Source organism: Balaenoptera acutorostrata, chromosome 21 (genome assembly GCF_949987535.1).
Source record: "Balaenoptera acutorostrata chromosome 21, mBalAcu1.1, whole genome shotgun sequence".
Classification (NCBI taxonomy): domain Eukaryota; kingdom Metazoa; phylum Chordata; class Mammalia; order Artiodactyla; family Balaenopteridae; genus Balaenoptera; species Balaenoptera acutorostrata.
This window is the reverse complement of record NC_080084.1, coordinates 23,815,707-23,839,848: the sequence shown is the minus strand read 5'-3', so window position 1 is coordinate 23,839,848 and position 24,142 is coordinate 23,815,707. Positions and strand designations below refer to the sequence as shown.

Below are 24,142 nucleotides of genomic sequence, written 5' to 3'. Positions count from 1 at the left end.
ACGATAGTGAGAGGCCTGTGCACCGCGATGAAGAGTGGCCCCCGCTTGCCACAACTAGAGAAAGCCCTCGCACAGAAACGAAGACCCAACACAGCCATAAATAAATAAATAAATAAATATTAAAAAAAAATAATAATGTTCACAGTGGAGAGGGTTGTCCTAAACATAGTACAAAACAGAGAAAATATAGAAGACTCAGCTACATGGCAAAAACTACAAAAAGCAACATAAAAACAAACAAAACTGGGAGACATCTGCAACTAATATCACAAAAGAGTAACTTCCTTAATACATAGGTAACTTTTATAAATCAAAAAAACCCCAGAAAAACACAAAAAACCTGGGGAATTCCCTGGCGGTCCAGTGGTTAGAACTCTACGCTTTCACTGCTGAGGGCCTAGGTTCAATCCCTGGTCAGGGAACTAAGATCTCAAGTCGCATAGCGTGGCTGAAGAAAAAAAAACCAAAAACCAAAAAACAGACAACAAAAATATACACAAGATATAAATGCAAAATTAAAAATATTCGTTATAAAAATATATATATATTCGTTATTTTGGAGAGGGAGGAAGAGAGAACAATTAGGGAGAAGTAGCTTCTAAGATACTTTGTAATAATATATAATGTAATATATACATTCTTGCTTTCAACTAGATGATGGGTTCACGGGTGTTTTATTATTCTTTAGTCACTCTCTCTGTGTAGATATATGTGTGTGTATATACATACATATATGTATATGTGTGTGTATGCGTATGTATGAAGCAAGACCCACAGAGATCCTGTTGGCAACTGTGAGGATGTCCTCTGCTAGTGATGGCATCCACCCAACACACACACACGCATCCCTGGTCTCCAGTGTTCCCCAGGAGGCCAGCAGACCCCCAGACTCTTCTGTGGGTCCTTCAGCTCCTGAGCCCAGCAGTCAGGTGCCCCCGTTTGTGGAGTACATCAGAAAACTCAGTTATCATTTACATGTTTAAAAGGACACATGGTTGTAGAATCTATTTGTAATAAAGGCTTATCGATTTGTAGAAAATATATATATATACACACAGCACACTTATGCATATCTATATACACATACATATGTACATTTCTAAAAAAATAAATGCATTAAGAAGGTTTGATTATACTGAGTCAAAGGGAAAGAGACAATTGTGAGTGAAAATGTATGTTGGTATTCCTGTGGAGAATTATGACATATATAAAAATTATAAGACACTTATTCTTGATTCTACTATGAATTTCCCTCTAAAATATAATTAAACATGTATTATATGAAATGACGTTATACAAGGCTATTTGTTGTAACATATGTGTTACAGTAAAATTTTGCAGATAAAGAGAATTCCATGATGTATTATTTTGTGAAAAAAACATGTGGAAAAGTACTGTAATTAGTTTGTTGAAAAGAAATATATACATGTTTGTATATTTACAGACTCTCCGGAGAGGGATACTTGGTTGGATGATGAGTAGATGTAGGGAAATGTATTATCTACTCAAAAAATAAATTTTAAAAACGAGTTGCCTTATAATTTAGTCATCAAAGCAAATAAAGCGCATTTATAATTATACATAGTATGATTCCAGTTACACAAATTAAAACCTTAATAGAGGAAGGGGAATTGCGAGAAATACTCTATATCAAATTAATTACAATTGTATTTGTGTGATGGAGCTGGAGGGGGTCGTTCATATTTCTCCATTTTCATGACAGCTCAGACACTTAACAACACAAACTTTCAGTGTTTTCCATGAGCTATCATAAGGAGTTGCTCCTGACAAAATTTGAAGGAAGATAGTATATTAGTTCCTTCCTTCTGTGTAAGGAAAACATTCAGTTACTGTCTCAGGCCATTCAACAAAGACCAGAGTCCTAGTTCATAGCATATTAGTGTATCAACAAATCAGCTTACTGGAACCATACAATTCTGTCCCAAACCCTCTTTGGGAGAACAGAATAGATGCAAACTTCTCCAGTGAATTGCTTTCTTCCTTGGACGGAGAAGGTGTTAGAACTGTTCTTTTAGTTGACACTGGGACCTAGACTAGTTCATAACCCTGCCTTCTGAGAATACCATTAATGTGGCCCTTCAAGGATGACACAGAGTTACTTGATTTTGCCAAATCAAAATCAGAGCCTGATTTTAAAAGATTTACACTCAAGCCCTTCCCTGGTGGTTTCCCTACTGCTTATCATCCAGAAGGAAAACTAGGGTCAAGAACCTCCCAAAGACAAATTATGCCTTGGGGAAGCCTTGAGAAAACCACCTTTTACGAAACACTGGCCATACTGAAACCCCACAGTTTCATTTTTCTACAGTCACGTGAGAAAATCAGGAGGGTTCTTTTCTTTTTTCTGATACTAGGTAATGTCCATAAGGTCATCTCAACTCCTCAGAATGAAGTCATCATTTCCACCATTTGGAATTTGCTTCACAACACTTGCTATTTCTGCCTTTTTGGTGGGATAACCTCAGGTGTTCCAAGAGTAAATAGAAGGTCTCAGTGCCTCAGGCCATCCTGATCTCAGCTTCCTGCAGTAAGGTTATTTCTCAAGACTATTCTTTGGTTGCACTCTGCCACTAGGACATTCTTCCTAAAAGAATCTCGAAGCTCCTCATAGGGGTCAAAAGCTAGCAGAACTACCAGACCAACTTTTTTTTTCTCGGTTGTTAGAATTTTATTTGAATGATTTCATATACTGATTCCTATTTCTCTTGGAAAATAGTGGGAAGATCTGGCAGAAACAGATGTTTCCATCTAGCAACATTTTCTTGGAGTGGAAAGGCTCTCTGTATCACCCTCGTTAGCTCTGCCCTGCTTCATTCCTTTCCTTATACCTGCAGGATTTCAATCCACTGGTCTAAATCTGTGCTACTCTGTAAGATCTGTAGATATGCACCAACAGCATCTGCATTCAGAAATGCAGAATTTCAGGCCCATATTCCTCTCTGCTTAATCGGAGTCTGCATTTTAATGAGAGCCCTAGATGATTTCATAGCTCATTAACATTCGAGAGGCCCTAATCACTTCCTGTCTTACCTTTACTCACCACCTACTAATGAGCAATTTTACATTCCAGCAATACTGAACTCCTTGTAATTTTCCTACTCAAAACAGCTACTTTTCTTCTCCTTGACTTTATGGTGCTATTCTTTTTGCCTAGATGACCTTCTCTAAGTCGCCCACATGCCCTAGATAACTCAAACTCATCTTTAAATTTCTGCTTGGAGGCCACTTGGCCCCCTCTAAGATTTTTCAGCAACGCGCCTCACTCCAACTATAATGAGGTAAAGCATTCCTCCTCTGTGTTCTGCTAATGCTTGGTTTATGACTCTTCAAGATTTTAGCTTTCTAGTTATGTGGCTGTCTAGACTGTGAACTTCTTGTGAGCTCAGTGAGTGTTTTATTCATTTTTCTAGCACTAAGGCCTATAACTGGGTTGAGTGATGGCCCTCAAAAAGGTATGCTGATGCTTTAATTCCCAGAACCTGTGACTGTGACCATTTGGTAAAAGAGTCCTTGCAGATGTAATTAGCTTAAGAATCTTGGGGTGAGATTAATCTAGGCAATTCTGTGGGCAGTAAATCCAATGGCAAGTGTCCTTATCTGAGACACACAGAGAATGAGGAGGAGAAAAAGGCCATTTGAAGATGGAGGCAGGGACTGGAGTGATGCAGCCATAAGGCAAGGAACACCTGGATCTATCAGAAGCTGGAAGAGGCAGGGACAGATTTTTCCCTAGAGCCTTCAGAGGAAATACATCCCTACCAAAATGTAAATTTCAGACTTCTGGCCTCCAGAACTGTGAGTGAAGAACTTTGTTGTTTTAAGTCAGTCAGTTTGCAATAATCTATCATAGCATAGGTAGTCCTAGGAAACTAAGAAAGTGCCTAATATATAATTTGGCAGTTGTCTAATTGCTAACAACAGTTGCCAATACTGAGCACCTACTAGCTACCAGCATTTTTTCAGGTATTTGTCAAATGCTTTTTCCCCCCAAGTTTTTATTTATTTATTTATTTTAATTTTATTTATTTTTTTGGCTGCTTTGGGTCTTCGTTGCTGCGTGAGGGCTTTCTCTAGTTGCGGCAAGCGGGGGCTACTCTTCATTGTGGTGCACGAGCTTCTCATTGCGGTGGCTTCTCTTGTTGTGGAGCATGGGCTTTAGGCATGTGGGCTTCTGTAGTTGCAGCACATGGGCTCACTAATTGTGACGCACGGGCTTAGTTGCTCCACGGCATGTGGGATCTTCCCAGACCAGGGCTCGAACCCGTGTCCCCTGCATTAGCAGGCAGATTCTCAACCACTGCGCCACCAGGGAAGCCCCCATCCATGTGCTTTTTAACTTCAGTTTACCACTGATGGCATTTATCACATTCTAATCAGGGACTTCAAGAAATCAAAGTTTCAAATCACTTGCCCATTCTCCATGAATTAATTATCTCCTCTATCCAAATTCCTTTTCTTTATCCAAAATCAAAAAAAACTAATGGCAGTGAGGCCACTTACCTTTTCTTCTTTTAGCCCCCAGATTATTTCAGGCAGACTGTCCTGACTCTCGGGGAAGGTAGCAGGTCTAGATTGGTATGGGCTTAATTCTTAACCCAGAAACGTGTTGGTAGTTCAGCTATAAGAATCTCTGAAGTGTTCTACAAAGGTGTAAAGAAGTCATTTCGAGTTACAACTACAGAATGGAACTGGATTTTTTTACTTAAGTGTTTTGCCCAAGGTAAATTTATCATATGCAAAGTGTTCTAAGGGTAGAGATGTGTCCCCAGTGTGGTGGGACAATCCTACATGTTCTAAAACACTGGAGGCTCCTCCAATGGCCTGAGAGTTCCTAGGTCTTACTTAGCCCAGTTATCCAAGACATACAGTTTCTTAAAGTGACTTCCAATTATACCTTACCCAATCAACAATCTTCTAAGACAGCAGGCTGACTGGCAGCCCCAGTCATACGAACCACACATGCTTACTCATTACTAAAGAAGGCATCCAAGGCTCACCTTAATCTCTGACCTAAAAGCCCACCTCCCCAGCACTATCACCACACATCTTAACCTTTTAAGACTTAAAATTACAAGCCACACAAAAGGCTGGAGTCACTGACCAAACCAGTTGTTCTCTGTTTGCATTTACTAACTTTCTTCTTAATCTTGGCTCCATGTTGTAAATCACCCACGGAGTTTTGGAAAAGTGATTCCTGGATTCCAGTCCCAGAGATCTTGATGTAATTAGTGTGTGTGTGGGGGGGTAAAGGGTGATGGGGGTAAGGGGTGATGATTTAAAAAAAAATCTTCAGGTGCTTACAGGATACACAGAATCTGCAGACCTGCCGCTGTACGTGAAAAACTCTTTTCATACTAACCCATCTGCTGTGGGTTAAATTGTGTCGTCCCCCACCACCCCCCATGTCCCCCCAAGAGTCCTAACTCCCCGTACCTCAGATGTAACCTCATCTGGAAATAGGGTCACTATTAAGTTACTATGAACCCATACTGTAGGGTGGGCCCCGAACCCAATGTGACTGATGCCCTTATTTATTTTAAAAAGGCCATGTGTAGAGACAGAGACACAGGGAGGACACCAAGTGAAGACAGAAGCAGAGAAGGGAGTGATATATCAATTAGACAAAGAACAAAGATTTCCAGCAAACCACCAGAAGCTAGGAGAGAGGCATGCGACCATCTTCAGAAGGAATCAGCCCTGCCAAAACCTTCATTTGTACCCTTCAGAACTATGGAAAAAGGCATTTCTGTTGCTTAAGCCACCCAGTTTGTGGTATTTCATTATGGCTGCCCTAACAAACTAAACCACCAGTCCACCTGAATTTATTTACTGACCTTTTCTTTTTGACATGGGTGCACCTCCCTTCCAAGACTTTAACCAATAACCATCACCCACCCAGCTCCATAATATACAACACTACTTACTGCTTTCTCCTCACTTTCAATATGTATTTGAGAATTTATGTGCTAAGGACTGTTTAACACAAGATAAAAGAATGAACAGAAACAAGCACAGTCCTTACTCTCATGGAATTTAGTCTAGTGGGAAAGGCAGTCAAAGAATCGTCCAAATAAATATAAAATTGCAACTGTGCTTTGCATAAAAGAAGCTGTAACTGGTGCAATGATGTCCCAGGATTCTCCCTTGTTAAGTTTGTCAAGGAAGGCTGCTTTGAGGAGCAACACTTAAGCTAAGATCTAAATTAGCGAAAAAGGGGAGAGTGGTGACTGAAGTCAGGGAAGTGTATGTGCAAAGTCTCTGTGACTGGTGGAAGGATACACTAGGCATCCATTTATTCAGAGGGTCAGTAGGCTGTGCTAAAGTATTATTTTCAAAGGCTAAAATTCATGATCCTCATACAAATATTGACAGTGATATGTCAAAGATTTTGCTCAACTCAGTAATTAGTTAGAGAACCAGTTAGAGAGTAAAGTTTGTTGCAAGAGAAATGAGAAGCAGTTTAAATAAAATTGCTTAGGGTAGATCCAAAACTGGTTAATACTCTACATGGTAATAAAACCAAAACCTTTAAGGATTTCTTTTCTACCAGATAATTCGAGTTAACATGTAACTTCAGTGTCTGGGTTCTCATCAGCTGGTAACTACCAAAGTCAATCGCAGATGCATTTTCCTAAATAATTTAAATAATCTTTGTGTGTTGGTTAGACAATGTCTCAGACTGACATTGGTAGGACATGCTGCATTCTCTTTTGGTTTCTAGGTTTGGGAAAGTAGTTAGTTCTTAAGAGTCAAGTTGTAGAGGCAGGAGAAATTTGAGGTAAGATGAAGGTGAAGATTTAGACTCATATATACAATTATTATTAAATTCTCACATTTCCCTATATAGTCAATTGTCATCTTTCCCACAGGAAATTGGGAAGGGGTTTGAGAACCATTGCTCTGAGTTCTAAATCTCAGTGTTTCAAATGATTATCTAACTTCCAGCTCACTCACCTGAGCTAGCCCCCACTTCTCAGATCAGGGCTACTTTCCCCTTAAGTCTTGTGATTTGATGTGAAGATATGCAATGACTTTTTCCAGGCTTACATTTTTTTCAAATTTGAGACAGAGGTTGCTTTTAAAATGATTATCCAGGTTTAATTCCTTACCCTTGTAACTTACTAGATACTTAACAGCTATGTGACTTTAGGAAAATTAAATCACCTCTGGGCCTCAGCTTCTACATTTGAATAATAAAGATCAATACACACTTATAGGTTGTTAAAAACATTAAGGGAGATACACTATGATAAACCTTTCATTAAAAGTCCCTCTAATAAATAATTTTGTTGTCTTTTCAGCATTGTATGACCACCCCTGAACAAGGCTCTAGGAAAAAATTTTCAGTGGATTATCAAATAGAGAAAGATGAAGGCAAATACAAGACACCACTACAACATGACTTAATGTAATAGTTTTTCAAAGCAGTGAACTATCAGGCTTCTTTTAAGAAATCTAATTTTCCTTGTAAGAGAGAAGTTGGATACTTGAAATATTTTTAAAATACATTTTCTGTAACACCTCCTCCCCACTGAGATAAGGTACCCAGGGAAATTAAGTTGTCCTCTATTTGGAATGATGTTAGAAGTCTTGACAATGTCAGGAATAGGATGTCTCCATTCTACATGTCACTCTGATGATAGCCTCAAATCTAAAGTCTTGATTATACGCAATTCTGTTTTCAGAAATCTCTAGAGTCCTTAACCTAGTCTTAAGGATCCCAGACTATTTCCGTCTCTAATTTCCCAATCTTATGCTGCATAGGCATTTGCTGTTCTAATAAACGTGGAGTCCTTCAGTTATTATCATCCATGATTCAGGTTAAATGTAACCTCTTCCATGAAATGGGTGTTGAAAGCCACATGAATGCAAAGGCTCTGGGGTGTTAACCTGGGTTCCAACTCAAGTGCTAAAAATCTTTTATTGGATTACTTTGTAAAATAATTTATATAAAGTCATGCTTGTAACATTCTGGCCTCCTGTGGTCTTCGATTTCACACCAAAGAAGATTGAGGGCTAAGAGTACCATTACAAGAAGAAACATGAGGGAGGCAGATGCTCAGAGAGTCTGAATTCATGCCTCCATTTGAAATACAAAGAGAAAATACAGGCCTGAGAGCTCCTTGGAAGGTGAGATAAGAGAAATTGTAGATGAGGGATCTCTTGGTCACGTCATAGAAGGATATCTGCCCATACTCATAGTCCAGGAAAACTCCAACTCTGTGCATCTGCTCTCTCAAGGAAACCCTTTTTAAAGGGGGGAAGGCCCAGAAAGTATAATCAGTTCCCATCATGGATCCTGTGAATAAGACCTTATCTCCGGAAGCACTTCTGCTGGCAGAGCTTCTGTGTACGCCCAGCTGCCACTGTGTTGCCTTTTCCACATCCACCTCCCAGTAGTGCCGCCCTGAGGTGAAGCTCTCCACACCCAACACAGTGGCGCTGAAGTCAAATCTCTCTGGGCGACTGGGTACCTCCTGCTGCACATTTCTGAGCCTCACACTTCTCAGATCCTCAGATAAGACCAGACAGGGATGAGCTGTTTCAGGGTCCAAAGTTACAGGTCCTGCAGGGAGAAAGAAAGTTAGGTAACCTAGGGGTTTGTCAGTGCCAGAGACGCATGACGTCTAACATGCAGGGGCTTCCTCGTGAGTGGGCACGAGTCTCAGGCACAGATATGGGAGAGGCAATCTAGGAGAGTACAGATAAAGGGACCCCTAAGCTCTGCTTCAAGAAATGGGGGAATTCCCTGGTGACCTAGTGGTTATGACTCCCGTGCTTCCAATGCAGGGGACGTGGGTTCGATCCCTGGGCAGGGAACTAAGATCCCACGTGCCATGCAGTGCAGCCAAAAAAGAAAAAAAGAAAAAAAAAGAAATGGACATCACAGAGGAACAAAGTCAGTAAGATAATGGAAGGAGATGAAAATGAAATCTATCTGAGGAAGAAGAACAAAACAATGAATAATGAACTACAGAGAGGTTTAGAAATACCTCTCAAAACAGAAAGGAATTCTGCCAGGCTGTAAAAATGACCTGATACTCAGTCCTAGCCCAGTATCACCTGAGACCCAACTCTAGTCCCTAAAGATCTTCTCCAAGCCTGAACAGCCAGAAACATGAAGTCTCCTAATAGAGCAGTTGATTCATGGCTCTATCCTGTGACTGAACTGCTTTCTTCATCTTAAATATCACCAAGATGTGACAGATACTTAGAAACTGCTGCCAGCAGGCCCTTAATATTGAGTAAATCAGAAGAGAACATATCAGAGGCCAGAAATCCTGTGAGAATCCTCCAGAAAAATCAAGCTGAGATCAAGAACGCTCACTGTGATTTCTTATATGTGAATGAAAGTGGTACGTGTCTTCATATCGCTAACTGTTCCTTCTCATTTCTTTCTGTCCAACTTTTAAATATTCTGGTTTCTCAGGGATTGGTCCTGGGTCTTCCTTTTCACTACTTGTATTCTTTTCCCCTAAGTGCCTTCATCTAGCCTCAGTTTTAAATATCTTCTATATGTTCATGACTTACTCCATAAAAAAGTTGACAAATACCAGTTGAACAAAACGCAGAAATTTCAAACGTACTCCATCCAAAATGGAACTCCAAACCTATCCCTTCCCAGTTTCTACTTTTCAGTAGAACACTTACTGCTTTATAGTTGGTCAAACCATAAACCTGTAGTAGTCCTTGATTTCTTTCTTTAACATCTAATCCAGCAGCAAGTTTTATGGGCAAATGAACTTAAATCTCTGCACTTAATTCATATCATTATTAAAGTGGTCTTAAAAGCCACAAGCCTTGAATTTTAAATTTCAACTTGTCCTAGGCTCCTAGTATTTCCAGAAGACTGGCAGAAATAAATGCAGATTTTCTCTAGAAGTGTGTACACCTTCATTCCTGTCTTCAAAGAACTTCTAAAAATAATATTTAAGGAAAAAAGGAAAGCTTACTGTTAAAAAAATCATTAACCACACACTCAAAGTAAAAAAGTACTACTGAGTGAGACTAGCAGAAATAAATCTGAAGGACTTTCCTGGTGGCACAGTGGTTAAGAATCCACCTGCCAATGCAGGGGACACGGGTTTGATCCCTAGTCTGGGAAGATCCCACACACCACGGAGCAACTAAGCCCGTGTGCCACAACGACTGAGCCTGCGCTCTAGAGCCCGTGAGCCACAACTACTGAGCCCACATGCCACAACTACTGAAACCTGCACGCCTAGAGCCTGTGCTCTGCAACAAAAGAAGCCACTGCAATGAGAAGCCAGTGCACTACAATGAAGAGTAGCCCCTGCTTGCAGCAACGAAGACCCAATGCAACCAAAAATAATAAATAAATAAATAAATTTATTTTTAAAAAATCTGAAGAACTTTACATACTGGAATTGCCAGGCACAAACTCTACAATAATTTTTGCTTACTATGTTTAAAAAAAAAAAAGAAAAACTTAAAAGTATCTATAGAATATAGGAATCTAAAGAAAGCAAGACTAAGTGGATTTGACAAAGAACTAAATAGATTATCTACAAATAGAAATAAAATGTATTAAATAAAGTGCCAATGGATGATTACAAGAAAGCTACGGAAAAATATGTCTCATTAGCATAAATGCAAAAATTCTTTAAAAACCATTACTACATTGAATCTGGCAATATGTAAAATGGCTAAAACATTATTACCAAGAGTTTATCTTGGGAATGCAAGGGTGGTTCAACATATGAAGCAAATATAATTCACCATATCAATATATGAAGGAAAAAATAAATATTTTGGTAGATATAGAAAAAAGCATCTAATAAATTCAACATCTGTTCATGACACAAAGTTTCAGTGAATCAGGAGTAGACGGGGAACTTCCTCAACTTGACAAAAGGCAACTATGAAAAACCTACAGCTAACATTAAACTTAAAGGTGAAAAACAATGCTTTCTTTCTTCCTAAGATCAGGAAGAAGGTAGATGATTCTCACCATTCCTATTCACCATCATATTGAAGGCCCTAGTAAGTGCAATAGGTAAGAAGAATACAGAAAAGGCTTACAGAAAGGACGAAAAAAACTGTCTATATTTATAGATTACTTGAATATCTTTGTAGAGAATCCCCTGAAAATCTATAAAAGTCACTAGATCTAATAAATCAGTTTAGCACAGTTGTAAGATACAATGTCAATCAATACACACAAATGAATATTTCTATATACCATCAATAAACTAGAAATAAATAAAATTTAAATTAGAAGTTGATATTTAATTCCATGAATAGAACTAAAAAATACTTAGGTATCTGTCTAATTAAAGATGTACAATATTAGCTGAAAACTACAAAACACTGTTGAGAGAAATCAAAGACGACCTAAATAAATGGAGATATACCACCATATCCCTAAATTGTTCCATAGATTCAGTGTAATACCAATCAAAACCCCAGCAGGTTTTTTGTAGACGCCAACAAGCTCATTTTAAAATTTATGTGGAGAAGGATTTAGAGTAGCCAAAATTATTTTTGAAGGAACAAATCTGGAGAACTCACAGTGCCCAGTTTTAAGACTTTTTGTAACCAATCAAGCCAACGTGGTATTAGCAAAAGGATAGATACAATGATCAATGGACCTATTAGACTTGACATAGATCTGCTCGTATGTGCCCATGGATTTTCAACAAATGATGTTGGAACAATTGGATACATACATGTACTAAAAGAGGAGGGGAGTTGTACCATATCTCGGATCGTGCATAAATATTAACTTTAGGGGTCCCACTGGCAGTCCAGTGGTTAAGACCCTGCGCTTCCACTGGCTCGATCCCTGGCCAGGGAACTAAGATTCCGCATGCCACACAGTGCAGCCAAAAAACAAAACTTTAAATGAACAATAGACCTAAATGCAAAAACTAAAACTGTAAAAATTCTAGAAGGAAATCTTTGTTGGGGTAAAAAAAGATTTCTTAGGACACAAAAAGCATACACCATTTAAAAAAGAAAAAGGTAACTTCAAAATCTAAAACTTCTGCTCTTCAAAAGACACTATTAGGCAAATGAAAATATAAACCACAGGAGAAATATTTGCAAATAGAGTCGTTTTAAATCCTTAAGCTATCTGGAGCTACCTACTTATGGTAGGATGTTCATTTTATCCTCAAATACAAATATAAAGTGTCCTGTGATCATGGATGTGTGTCAACTCACTTTGCAGCACTTCTAGCATTTTGCTCATTCCTGTTATTTGGCATAAACTCAGGTCTGTGATTCGGGCGGGCTCTAGACACTGAAGCAGTAGTGACTCACTCCTGTTAAAGAAAGGACAATCTCAGTTACCTGTGCAGACCCCAGGCCCCTCCATCCAGAGGATGGATCTCATTACATGGCCTTGCTATCCGCACCCCAACATCTCTAACCCCTGTGTGCTCACAAATCAGATTGTGAATCTGACCTAAGTGTTTCCAAAATGAATAACTTACCTTTCCAAAGAATATCTTGCATTCTATGGGGTGAAAAGAGACAAAATTACTAGCGGGTATTTGAGCCAAGCCTTCTGTGAATTGTGCTCATGAAAAGTATTTTCTCTTATAATAATGAAACTCGATTTCCATGTAATTTCTTCAGCCTCATGGTACTAATTCTCAGATACCAAATTTCGACACTGAATAGGAAAAGTCAGAAAAATGCTTGAAATCATTGTTATATTCCCAAGGGAAATAATCTTCTATACCTCAAATTCACAATGCTCCACATTCAAATTCTGCCCATTTGCTTTCTATCCTGGGGCTGGCAGGAATTGAGCCTGCTGCCCCGCGTCCTCCGCCCGGGCTTCCTGCAGCCACGGAGACAGGCGTAGCCTCGTTGTGGGGCGGGGCGGGGTGGGGGGCAGGCTCTGGGGGTCCCTGCCCCGGGAGGGTCCACCTGTGGGAAGGGTGGGCTTTGTTCCCCGAAGAGGGGCCTGCTGAGCCCTGGGTGGCAGGGCGGGGGTATATCTGGGACACCCTGGGCCCCAGCCAGCCCTGTGGTGACCCACTCAGGCCTTGGGCAGATGCAGGAAGCGGGGGACCCGGGGGCACACGGGGCGGGGCCACTGACCCGCGCTGGGTGTGGGAATGGGCCTTCGTGTGGCCGCAAGTGCTTCTGTCCCCTGTGGGTGTTGGGGCGTGGGTGTTCCTGGGCGGGTGGGAACCCAGGGGCGGCCAGTGGAGGGGCAGGGCGCCCTCGGGGACTCCTGAGAGGCAGCGGGTTCAGGACCTGGGGGTGGCAGGCCCAGTAGGAAGCCCCCTGTGGGGAGGGGCTGGGGGGCCTGGCAGGTGGCAGGGGTGGGGAGGGGACATCCTTCAGAGGGTGGGAGCCACGGGCATGGTGGGGCACCTAGACCCTGGGGTGTGCCGGCTGCCCTGTTCTTCAGCCCCTGAAACAGAGGCTCCCGGACTCCAGGGCCTTGTGATTGACTGAGGCCCCCGGGGCGTTTCTGCGATGGGGCTCGGTCTTGCTGTTTATCTTGTTGGAATTTAAAGTTGAAGAGATTTAGAAATTGCTCTTTAGTCATTCACTTAAAACAATAATAAACTCATTAGTTATTAAAAACAAACAAACAAACAAGACAAGAATTGAGCCTGCTAAGCTGGGGATGGTGGCTGGAACCAGGTCAGGAACTGAACATAACTGGGTCACACCTATCTGCACTGTCCGGAACTGGGCGTGGCTCTAGAACAGAACCTAAGGGTTTATGTGCAGGGGCTTCTCAGAGTACTCACATTGCAAATGTGGGCCTGGCAGAAGGATATAAACAGTCTTTAAAAGATAAACATTTACTTACTGAAAAGAGTAATGCATGTTACTGAACAAAATTTAAAATACACAATACTGGAAATTCCCTGGCGGTCCAGCGGTTAGGACTCTGCACTCTCACTGCCAAGGGCCGGGGTTCAGTCCCTGGTTGGGGAACTAAGATCCCACAAGCTGCACAGCGTGGCCAAAAATAAAAAATAAAAACTACAAAGAATCAAAACAGTTTAAAAAACACACAATACTATACAAGTAAGTCTCACCCTTGTTTCCCAAGGTTACTGCTGATTACAATGTTTGTGTTTATTTTGCCAGAGGTTGTCTGAATGTTAATGAGCATATACGTCTATACATATTGTCTAAATAACAAAAAGTTTTCTGCATTTTTTTCACTTGATATCTTGAAGATAATCTTTTAGTGCGTTTAGAACTGCTTTACTTGTTTTTTTATGGTTGCAGAATATTCTATTGTATGGATACATCATAATTTGACTAACCAATTATTTACCTTATTAAAGGACATCTCAATTCATATTTACTACTGATCAGTGAAGCAGCTCTATACATACTATGATTTTATAATGAGTCATAATGCTTTTGGTAGCCTTCATGTATGACTGAAGATCACTGGGCACTGTGTTCTAGAACTGGCCCCTAATGAGTACTGTCCACTTCTCATTTCTCAAATACTATAGTGAAGGTTATTCCCAGAATCTTACCTGGAGCAACGCTGAGGCAGATTGCCCACACTTCTTCTCCAGCTCTGTGGTGATCTTCTGGAGACTGCAGATCTGTTCAGAGAGCCTGACTTCACTCTCCCTCAGTTTACTCATGTTCTCTCTCCCCAGACAGTTCAGTCTCTGCAGAAGCATCCTTATTACTATTCAACAACTGACAATTTCTCTTATTCGCTAATTCAACCATCTCTTTAAAAACCTGCTTTACTGCCTGCCACCCCAGAAACAGACATAATTAGATAAGGCCAGGATATTCCTCTGTGCCAATCAAGACACCTCAATAGAAACTTGATTCTTTGACACAATATATTTATGTTGATGTGGACAGTATCCACATAGTCTACTTAAATCAGTTCACAGCCTGGACCTAAAACAGACCACTTTTTGTTGCTGTGCAGTTTTGTTCAGGAAGTTTCCTATTTCCTTCATTAAATTCAAACTATGACTTATTATAATTTAATTAAAAATTAAATTCACTGATGAGAATAAAATAATCAAACCAGAAGGGATACCAGTTTTCCTTCTATCCTTGCAAAGAAGCTCCACCTAGTTAAATACACGAATGTTCCATGTTATTTTTTTCTTAACTCAAGTGATACCATATTATACTCCACTGCTGATCTGACAACTTGCTTTTTTCTTAAGGAATGCTCTCCAAGAGCATATTATTTATTATCTATACATATAGAGCCATGTTATCTTTTCTAAATGCTGAAGAGCATTCCATTGTATGTCCTGTACAATGTAGTTCATGAGTCCAACATTGATGGATACAGGTTGTATCTACTCTCTTCCTATCAACAAATATTATAGTAATAATAACACCTAATACTTACATTACACAATAATGTACACACATACAAACACTATTTAAAGAGCTTTATGTAGATTATCACACTCAAGCCTCACAACAATATTATGAACTAAGGGCCATTATCCTCATTTTACAGCTAAGGAAACCAAGTCAGAGGTTAAGCAACATGTTTAAGGTCACCTAGAGGCTAGTAAATTGCAGAACCCAGATACGAACCTCATCAATCTGGCTTCAAAGACTACCTCAAAGCCACGGCTCTATACTGAAATAATTTTACCACACTTCCTTACCCACGTGTCTTTTTATATGTATGTAAGTATATTTGCGAGATAAATGATCAGAAATAGAATTGCTGGATGACTATATTCCTTCTTTTAATAGATCCATGGTTGTCAGTGGATGTCTTATTCTGGAATTGACATACTGTTCAGCTCTTCTTTCTCTCATTTCCCAAATATTGTTAGGATGCCATGTTTCACATCTCACCTGTAGTATTTCCTGGAACTTCTCCTTTAGCTTTGTGGCAAACTCCATCAGTTGGTTCTGACTGGCTTCTCTCAAGTTCAGGTTGAATCCGCACCCTTGCGGGCTCTGGAAGTTCACTTTGTTTTCTTCAATCAGCAACCCGAACCTTATCCTATATTCAGACTCAATCATCGCTTTAAAATTCTGCTCTTCTTCCTTCACCATAGATGACAGAATTCAGGTTAAACACCACAGATAAATACCTATGGTTACTTTCCATCCATAATTTTAATATAAAGACAAGGAAATATAAAAGTACAGGGGAAGAAGTAACAGATATATAATACAAAGGACAGAGAGAATTTCAGAGTCAACATCAGCCAAGATATCAACACAATCTTAGAACATAAAATGCAGATGAAGAAATGTTAATTGACTTAGAAAACTGAGGAATCTATACAACCTCAGTGACCAAAAAGGAGATCAGGAAAACTGGAAGGCAGCACCAATGGCTTTTGCTGATGCTTTGGATAGGGGGTGTGAGAAAAGAGGAATCAAAGGGTGACTCTAAGGTTTTTAGACAAAGAATAGAGTTGCCAAAACATAGAAAGGAAAAGTATGGAAGGGATAGACTCCAGAAGTGGGGAGTGTATCGGCAGCTCAGTGTGGGATATGTCGATTTTGATTAGTCGGTTAGCCATCCAAGGAGAGATGCTAGGCAGGAAGTCGGACGTGAAAACCCACCACTGGGAAGTCTGAGCTAAAGACATCCATTGGGAGTAGTCAGCTTAATGACCAAATTTAACCTCATGAGACTCTATAGAGTCAAGATTTATCAAGAGCCTGACTATTCTCACCACTTCTACCACCCCTCCCCCGCAGTTCACCATTACCTGTCCCTGACTATTGCAAACAGTCCCCTTCAGGTCCCCCGACCTGTGCTCTCACCCTCCTACAGTCTTATTCTCATTCAGCAGCTAGACTATTCCTATGAAAATGGAAGTTAGATCACATTACTGCTCTGTTCAAAAGTTTCCACTGGCTTCCTTTTTTCATTAAAAAATAATAAATTTTTAAAAAGAGAAGAAAAAAAAAAAAGAAAATCAACTTCCCTGTCAGATGTGGTCTTCTGATCTCATCACCTATTAGCCTCCACTTCCTTCATAACCCCAACCAAGTATACACCAGTCTTGAGATCGTTGTACTTGCCCTTCCCTCTGCCTAGAATATTCTTCCCACGACTGCACAGCTCACTTCCTCACCTCCTCGAGTCTTCTCAAAACCAATTTTGGAATGACAAGGTCCTGATCACTTTGTTTAAAAGTACATCCCATCACTCTTTCCTGCTTTTTAAATAAAATGTACAGCACTTACAATGTAACATACTACACATTTTACTTGTTTACCTCCACTAGAATGTCAATTGCACAAGGCCAGGATTGTTTGTTTTGTTTTTTTTTTCTTTTCACTACTGAATCCCCAGCACCTAGCATAGCTCCTGGCAAACAGTGGGACCCCAATATTTGTTAATATATGGTGCTTGGAGCTGTAAAAAATGCCTACCATCCTCAACTGGATGAGAATCTAGTATAACTGGCAGAACAGTTACATATGAAGGGAGGGTCTGAAATTAGAAGTGAAAAGTGCATAATGGACCGTGATTCCTCAATTTGAATAGTAATTCTTTATTTATTTATTTACTTTTTATTGAAGTATAGTTGACACAATGTTGTGTTAGTTTCAGGTGTACAGCAAAGTGACTCAGTTACACATATATATTTCTCAGATTCTTTTCCCTATATGTAAAATAGACATATTTATAGATCTAAATATATATATCTATTTTATATATAGTACTTTATATGTTAATCCCAAGCTCCTAATTTATACCCCCGCACCCCAGAATAGTAATTCTTAAATTGCCCTTCAAATGGCTTCAGGATTTACATGGCCACCAAAAGTACATAAGATGCTCATTCTCCTATGGCATTGTTATAAACTGTGCTATCAATCTTTGCCAATAAGGGATGCAAATGCCATCTCACTAGCAAATTTAATATAGTTAATTTGTATTTCTCTTACCATGAGCTTATGGACCAATTCAGTATGTTCAAAAGATATCTGCATTTTCTTTTCTGTGAACTCTCATGTCTTTGATCATTTTTCTGTGGAGTTCCTAGTCTTTTGCTTATTGACTTTTTTTTTGGCTGCACGGCATGTGGGATCTTAGTTCCCCAATCAGGGATAGAACCCATGCCCCCTGCAGTGGGAGCCTGGAGTGTTAACCACTGTACCACCAGGGAAGTCCCCTGCTTATTGACTTTTAAGAGCTTTTTACACGTGAAGAAATTAACACTTTTCCTACCTATGGATTTCAAGTAGTTTTTCCTGCTTTGTCCTTTGTCTTTTGATTGTGTTTATGTTATTTGCTATCCAACATTATGGGTAATTTCCCCCTAAGAATCAAGATAAGCACTGACCTGCATCATCACCATTCTTTCTTGCTCATCAGCCAATATGCTTTTAGCTACTTCAAGTTTCTCCTTCAATGTGTTCAATATCTGCTGGAATAACTTCTGCAGAGAAATATATCACAGAATTCCAGGTAAAGTAATTGCTTTACAACAGATAGATTCCTAACCTTAGACAACTGAAAGGCCAATAGCCCTGACTACAATGTTTCCCTAGCCTTGAAGTTGAAGGTCTAAATATGGTACTTATCTAGTATTCTTTGATAAACATCAACTAAGGGAATGGTCTTGGAGGATCAGAATATCTGTCCCCCAAATAAATAAGGTAATAAATAAGAGGAGGCAGCCAGAATGACAGAGTGGGCTGGGATCTGCATGAAGCTTACCCTATAATTCTCCGCAGCCTCTTGTACTCCATATACCACGGGATTCTTCTGCTCCTGGGACGTGAAGTACTTGTCACAAAGCGTGATTTGGTCATCATGGCAGAACAGCTGTGGTGGTTCCAGATGTATCTGACAGCGGGCATCTTCCGGGATTTCTTGCTCTAACTGGGAGCAGAGCCTTTTGGACATGGCGTCAGGTGGCCCTAGTTGAAGATTGGGCTGTTTCTGATGTGGAATACACCTCCCCGTGCTCTGAAAAGGAAAAGAGTGGCGGTGTTCTGGCGCAGACACACTCGTTAACCTCAGTCCGCAGTCAAGCGTCAGCAGGTCAGTGCATCCTGGACTCCTCAAATCCAGCAGATCTTTGGCAGCCACGTGCTTGGGAAAGGAGACAAGGAGTTACACGAACGATCAAGTTTCCTAAGAATTTCAAGCAATTGGTTGAAAATTATTTACAAGTGACAACACAGCAAGCCACCTCCCTGCAAGTCATTTAAAAAAAAAAAAAAAAAAAAAAGAGGGATTTCCCTGGTGGTCCAGTGGTTAAGACTCCGCGCTTACACTGCAGGGGGCGCGGATCAGGGAACTAAGATCCCACCTGCCATACGGCATGGCCTAAAAAAAAAGAAAAAAGGAAAAAGAAAAGAAAAAAATGGTGCTCAAAGGCGGCACACTGCTGCAAAGAACATGAGAGGAACTTAGGAGCTTCCGGGACTAAGGGGAGGCAGAGGCAGAGCCTAGCCTCAGGCACTCAGGTCGCAAATTAAAGGAATCACTCACCCAGTGCTTGCACAAGCCAAAAAGAGAGGGCCTCCTTGTATGCCTCCTTAAACCATAGAAAGGTGAGGCGCCGGGTTACCAAGTTTAAGGAAGGGCTTACTTTCAGATTTCAAGGTGCGCATACATGAGAAGCGCTCCCTTTCAGACTCCCTAAGTGCGCATGCGCCTGAGTCAGGTACCGCAAGTTTTGCGCCCGAAGCCCAAGGCATGTCTCACTAGACACTTGGCCATTAAAAGGTGTTCGTTAAAAAAAATAAATAGGGCCCCTGGTGGCACAGTGGTTTTAAGAATTCGCCTACCAATGCAGGGGACAAGGGTTCAATCCCTGGTCTGGGAAGTTCCCACATGCCACGGAGCAACGAAGCCCATGCGCTACAACTACTGAGCCTGCACTCTAGAGCCCGTGAGCCACAACTACTGAAGCCTGCGTGTCTAGAGCCCGTGGTCCTCAACAAGAGAAGCCAATGTAATGAGAAGCCCACACACTGCAACGAAGAGTAGCCCCCGCTCGCTGCAACTAGAGAAAGCACGCACACGGCAAGGAAGACCCAACGTAGCCATAAATAAATAAATAAATAAATTTAAAAAATAAAAATAAAAACGACCCCCCCCAATAAATAAAACCTTTTCAAAAATAGTAAAGGGAAATTGCACACATTTATATGTACATATACATATATATTTTCATATATACATGTATATACATATGTACATATGCACAGATATACATATGTACATACAGATTTTGAGAAAACAGAACAAGGGATCTATATCTCCTACATCCAGACAATTCCAGATAATTCTGATTACCTTTGAGCAACAATTCTACCTTTTCACTAGAAACATTTTTATTACATTCTTAAAATGTATTACCTACTGAATTTGGGAAACTCTTTCCCAATAAAGAATTGCCTTAGCTTCCTTGTTTAATCCCATCTCTAGCCATTGTTGGGTGACACCATAACACCAAGTATTAATTTATCAAAATTCTCTAATTTACACCTGCCCATTCCATCTCATTAGCCCGTTCTTTTGACAATAGCTCTTGAAAGGAATTGACCTGCCAGAGCGCAGAACTCCCAAACTTCCATTTCTGGATTTATTAGCTTCTTCTGCCTCTCACGCTCTCAATTCCACCCAAACTTGACCATCAACCAATCAATCTCTTCACTCTCTTTTAATTTTTAAGATATGCAAAACTTCAAAAAAAAAGTCTGAATTTGTTACTCTTATATACGTGATGACTTTTTTTAGGGTACACATTAAAGCAGCAGACTTGATTTGCCTTTTCACTGTGTTGACATTTGCACCGATAGTAGATAAAACTGCTGGTGTCTTACCATTAATCAAGGAAGTAGCACCAAACAGTACCATAGTCACTTATTGTATTTTTAAAATCTCTACCTATTTGCATGCTGCCAGTTTAAAAGAAAAAAAAAGCCTGTTTTACTTAAAAACATTCTTATTTCTTGATGCAATAGTAAAGTATTAAATCTCAACACTGAGTACAGGATTTAGCATTCTGGGTGACAAGATGGAAAATATGTGTAAGGCATTTATGCTGCATATGGAAAAACAATGGTTGTCTCGCAAAAAAGCATTTTCTATGATTGTTTGAGTTGCAAGCCATACTAGCGGCGTTTTTTCATAGGTCATTTTTAGTAGAAAGAACAAATGAGACAAACTGTGGTCATTCAGATGTAGTGATTTGGAAAAGACATTTTCTCAAACACTGACAGAAACCCTGTCATTTCAAGGAAACCAAGTGAGTATATTAGTTCCCAATGATAAAACTGGAGCTTTTAAGCAAAACTGAGAGTTTTGGAAAACTTGTATCCACTATTCTGAGCTTGACAGTTTCCCAATACTTAGTCTTTTCTGATGAAATTGGTAGGAATATTAACAACTGGGATTTTTTTGCTATTGCATAATGAAATGTGTCAACATTTGGAAAATCTGCAAATTCGGTGAACCAATTGTTTTCCAAAAGACCAATGCATGATGTTACAAGATTATGCAAGGGTAAAGTGAACTCAAAGTATAAGACAGATCAATGGATTTTAATGTTACAGAGGACAAAATGTTCGTTAATATGATTTCAAAAAAAAGAAAAAAACAATTATCTGAAACAGGTATTAGAATGATCTCCCCTTTTCCAACTATGTATTAGTGTGAGGACAGATTTTCTTCATATACTTCAACTAAAATACATTGCAGTACGGCTTCTGTGGTGGCGCAGTGGTTAAGAATCCGCCTGCCAATGCAGGGGACATGGGTTCGAGCCCTGGTCCAGGAATATCCCACATGCCGCGGAGCAACTAAGCCCGTGCGCCACAACTACTGAGCCTGCTGAGCCTGCGCTCTAGAGCTTGCGAGCCACAACTACTGAGCCTGCGTGCTGCAACTACTGAAGCCTGCATGCCTAGAGCCTGTGCTTTGCGACAAGAGAAGCCACTGCAATGAGAAGCGCGTAGACCGCACGAAGAGTAGCCCCTGCTCGCCTCCACTAGAGAAAAGCCCGTGCACAGCAACAAAGACACAACACAGCCAAAAATAAAATAATAAAATAAATAAATTTAAAAATAAATAAATAAAATAAAAAATATTTATTAAAAAAACCCACTGCGATAGATGGAATGCTGGAGTAGATGTAAACCAGAAACTAAAGAGATTTGCAAAATTGTAAAACCATGCCACTTGTCTCGAGAATTATTCAAAAAAGGCTCTTCATAAAAATGTTATATTTATTTTTAATATTTCTTAAAAGTTCTAATTATGAATACAGTAACTATTAATATAAATGCACCTGTAATTTTGGTACATTTTTCCAGATTCCCAACCATAAAGATCATGTAATTTTGCATTTAAACATGAGAAGGTGTCAAACTTCACTTGGTCGGTGAGAAATTGTATCTTATTTTTAGCTTGCATTTATTTTATTATTAATAAAGCTATTATTTTCATATGCTTAAGAGCCATTTTCATTTCTTTTTCTATGAACCATGTTTAAGCCTTTCAGCTGTTTTTTCCTACCAGGTTTTTGGTCTTTTTTCTTAAGTTTAAGATATACACTGAAAAGATTATCCCCTTATTATACAAATTGCAAATATTTTCTCTCTATGTATGATTTGGATTTGAATTTACTTCAATTTTTTCTAGCTGGGTCCTTCAAACCCTTGTGGCTTCTCTTGTCTTGCCTCCCTGAACATGTCCTAGACTGAAAAAAAAAAAAAAAAAAAACTGATCAGTTACAAAAATGAAGAAGCTTAGAAAGTCAGTGGTCACTCTTGGCTTTATCTTACTTGAGCTCTCAGCCGTCAACATAGTTGGCCAGGACCCTCCTCTTGGAATGGTTTCTTCTCTTTGCAATCAAGATCATGTAAATGACATCCCTCCTACGTTACTTGTCTGTTTCCCAGCATTCTTTTTTGGCTTGGAATCCTCTTGAACCTCTAAGTTTGGGTGTGCTTCCAGGGTCAGTTCTGGTCCCTTACCTTATTCTAGTTCCAATGTCTCCCTAGGTAATCACATTTACTTCCAAATGTTTAAGTACCACTCTCCAATTTAAGCTTCTACCCAGACCCAGAACTCCCAACTCATTTGCAGTTAAATGTCTAATAAGCATCCCACCTTAACATATCTGTAACACTCTTCCGATTTCAATATTCGGAAGCCTTCCCTTCCCCCAACTCACTTTAAAATTTCATCATTAAGTTTAAGCCACCATCGTTTCATCATCTCAACTAGTTCATATTCAACCCTGTCCCACTCCTGCCTCCAACTCCTCAGCTTAACAACCAGAATATTATTTTAAAACCTAAATCAGGTTTCTAATCATTTCTAACAACTTTCCATGGCATTTAGGATAAAATCCAAATGGCTAACAGTCCTAGATGGTCTGGACTCCTGCCCGCATTTAATCTCACCTATAGCTTTCCTCCAACCATTGTCCATTCCAACTACGACAAATTTATCTGTGCTCTTTCCGCTTCCTCAGCTGGCCATGCTTTTCTCTCAAGATTCTGCCATTCCAGCTCCTTCTTTCCTCCCTATAGTTCTCAGCTCAAACATCACTTCCTCAGAGAGGCCTTTCTATAACTGCCCAACTTGAAATACCTTCCTACCATTCATAATCATTTTCTTTGTATCTATTTTACCTAATAATATTTTTAGACATATTTTAAATCAAACCAGCACAAAGGGAAATCAGTAGCAGAGAATAGAGATTAAATATTTTTACAGAAACCAAGAGAAAGCAAAGTAGGAGAATAATTTGTCTCATGAGTATAATTTTATCTATGTGCCAAATTCATACCTATCCTTGTTTTTCCCAATTTTATTTATTTTTTGCCCTGGCTTTCTCACTTACCCTTTTATACCATTGCATGGTATATATATTTTTAAAGCTTCCATAAATATTAAAATCAAGTTTAGGTATTTAAAGAAAACCATGATTAAGGAAATGATCTTCAGAGAAAAGCTTACCTTTCTTTGTAATCCTGAGTATTTCCTTCAGGGAAAACAGCTAGAAAAATGGAGACTGAAGAGCTTTCGTTTGTTCAGCTACTCCCTCAATCCCTCGCTCTCCCCATCAGGTAGAAAACCTGTGAAGTTTCAAATCCTATCCATATAATAAATCTAGGACAGTGGTCGTCAAACTTCAGGGAGCAGTAGAATCATCTCAGCTTTATTCAGACA

At 39.7% G+C, this 24,142-nt stretch overlaps 1 protein-coding gene across 1 annotated transcript; it reads right to left on the bottom strand.

The window, feature by feature from the left end:
* Window positions 1-7,988: 7,988 nt before the first annotated feature.
* On the bottom strand, window positions 7,989-24,087 carry TRIML2 (tripartite motif family like 2). Its single transcript, XM_007173987.2, has 8 exons — window positions 23,930-24,087; window positions 18,665-19,042; window positions 18,288-18,383; window positions 15,829-16,023; window positions 14,511-14,651; window positions 12,480-12,502; window positions 12,208-12,308; window positions 7,989-8,587 (listed from the first exon to the last, which is right to left on the bottom strand). Exons 2-8 carry the CDS (start codon window positions 18,851-18,853, stop codon window positions 8,016-8,018), a joined length of 1,317 nt encoding a protein of 438 aa, XP_007174049.2. The 5' UTR covers window positions 18,854-19,042; window positions 23,930-24,087; the 3' UTR covers window positions 7,989-8,015.
* Window positions 24,088-24,142: the final 55 nt, after the last annotated feature.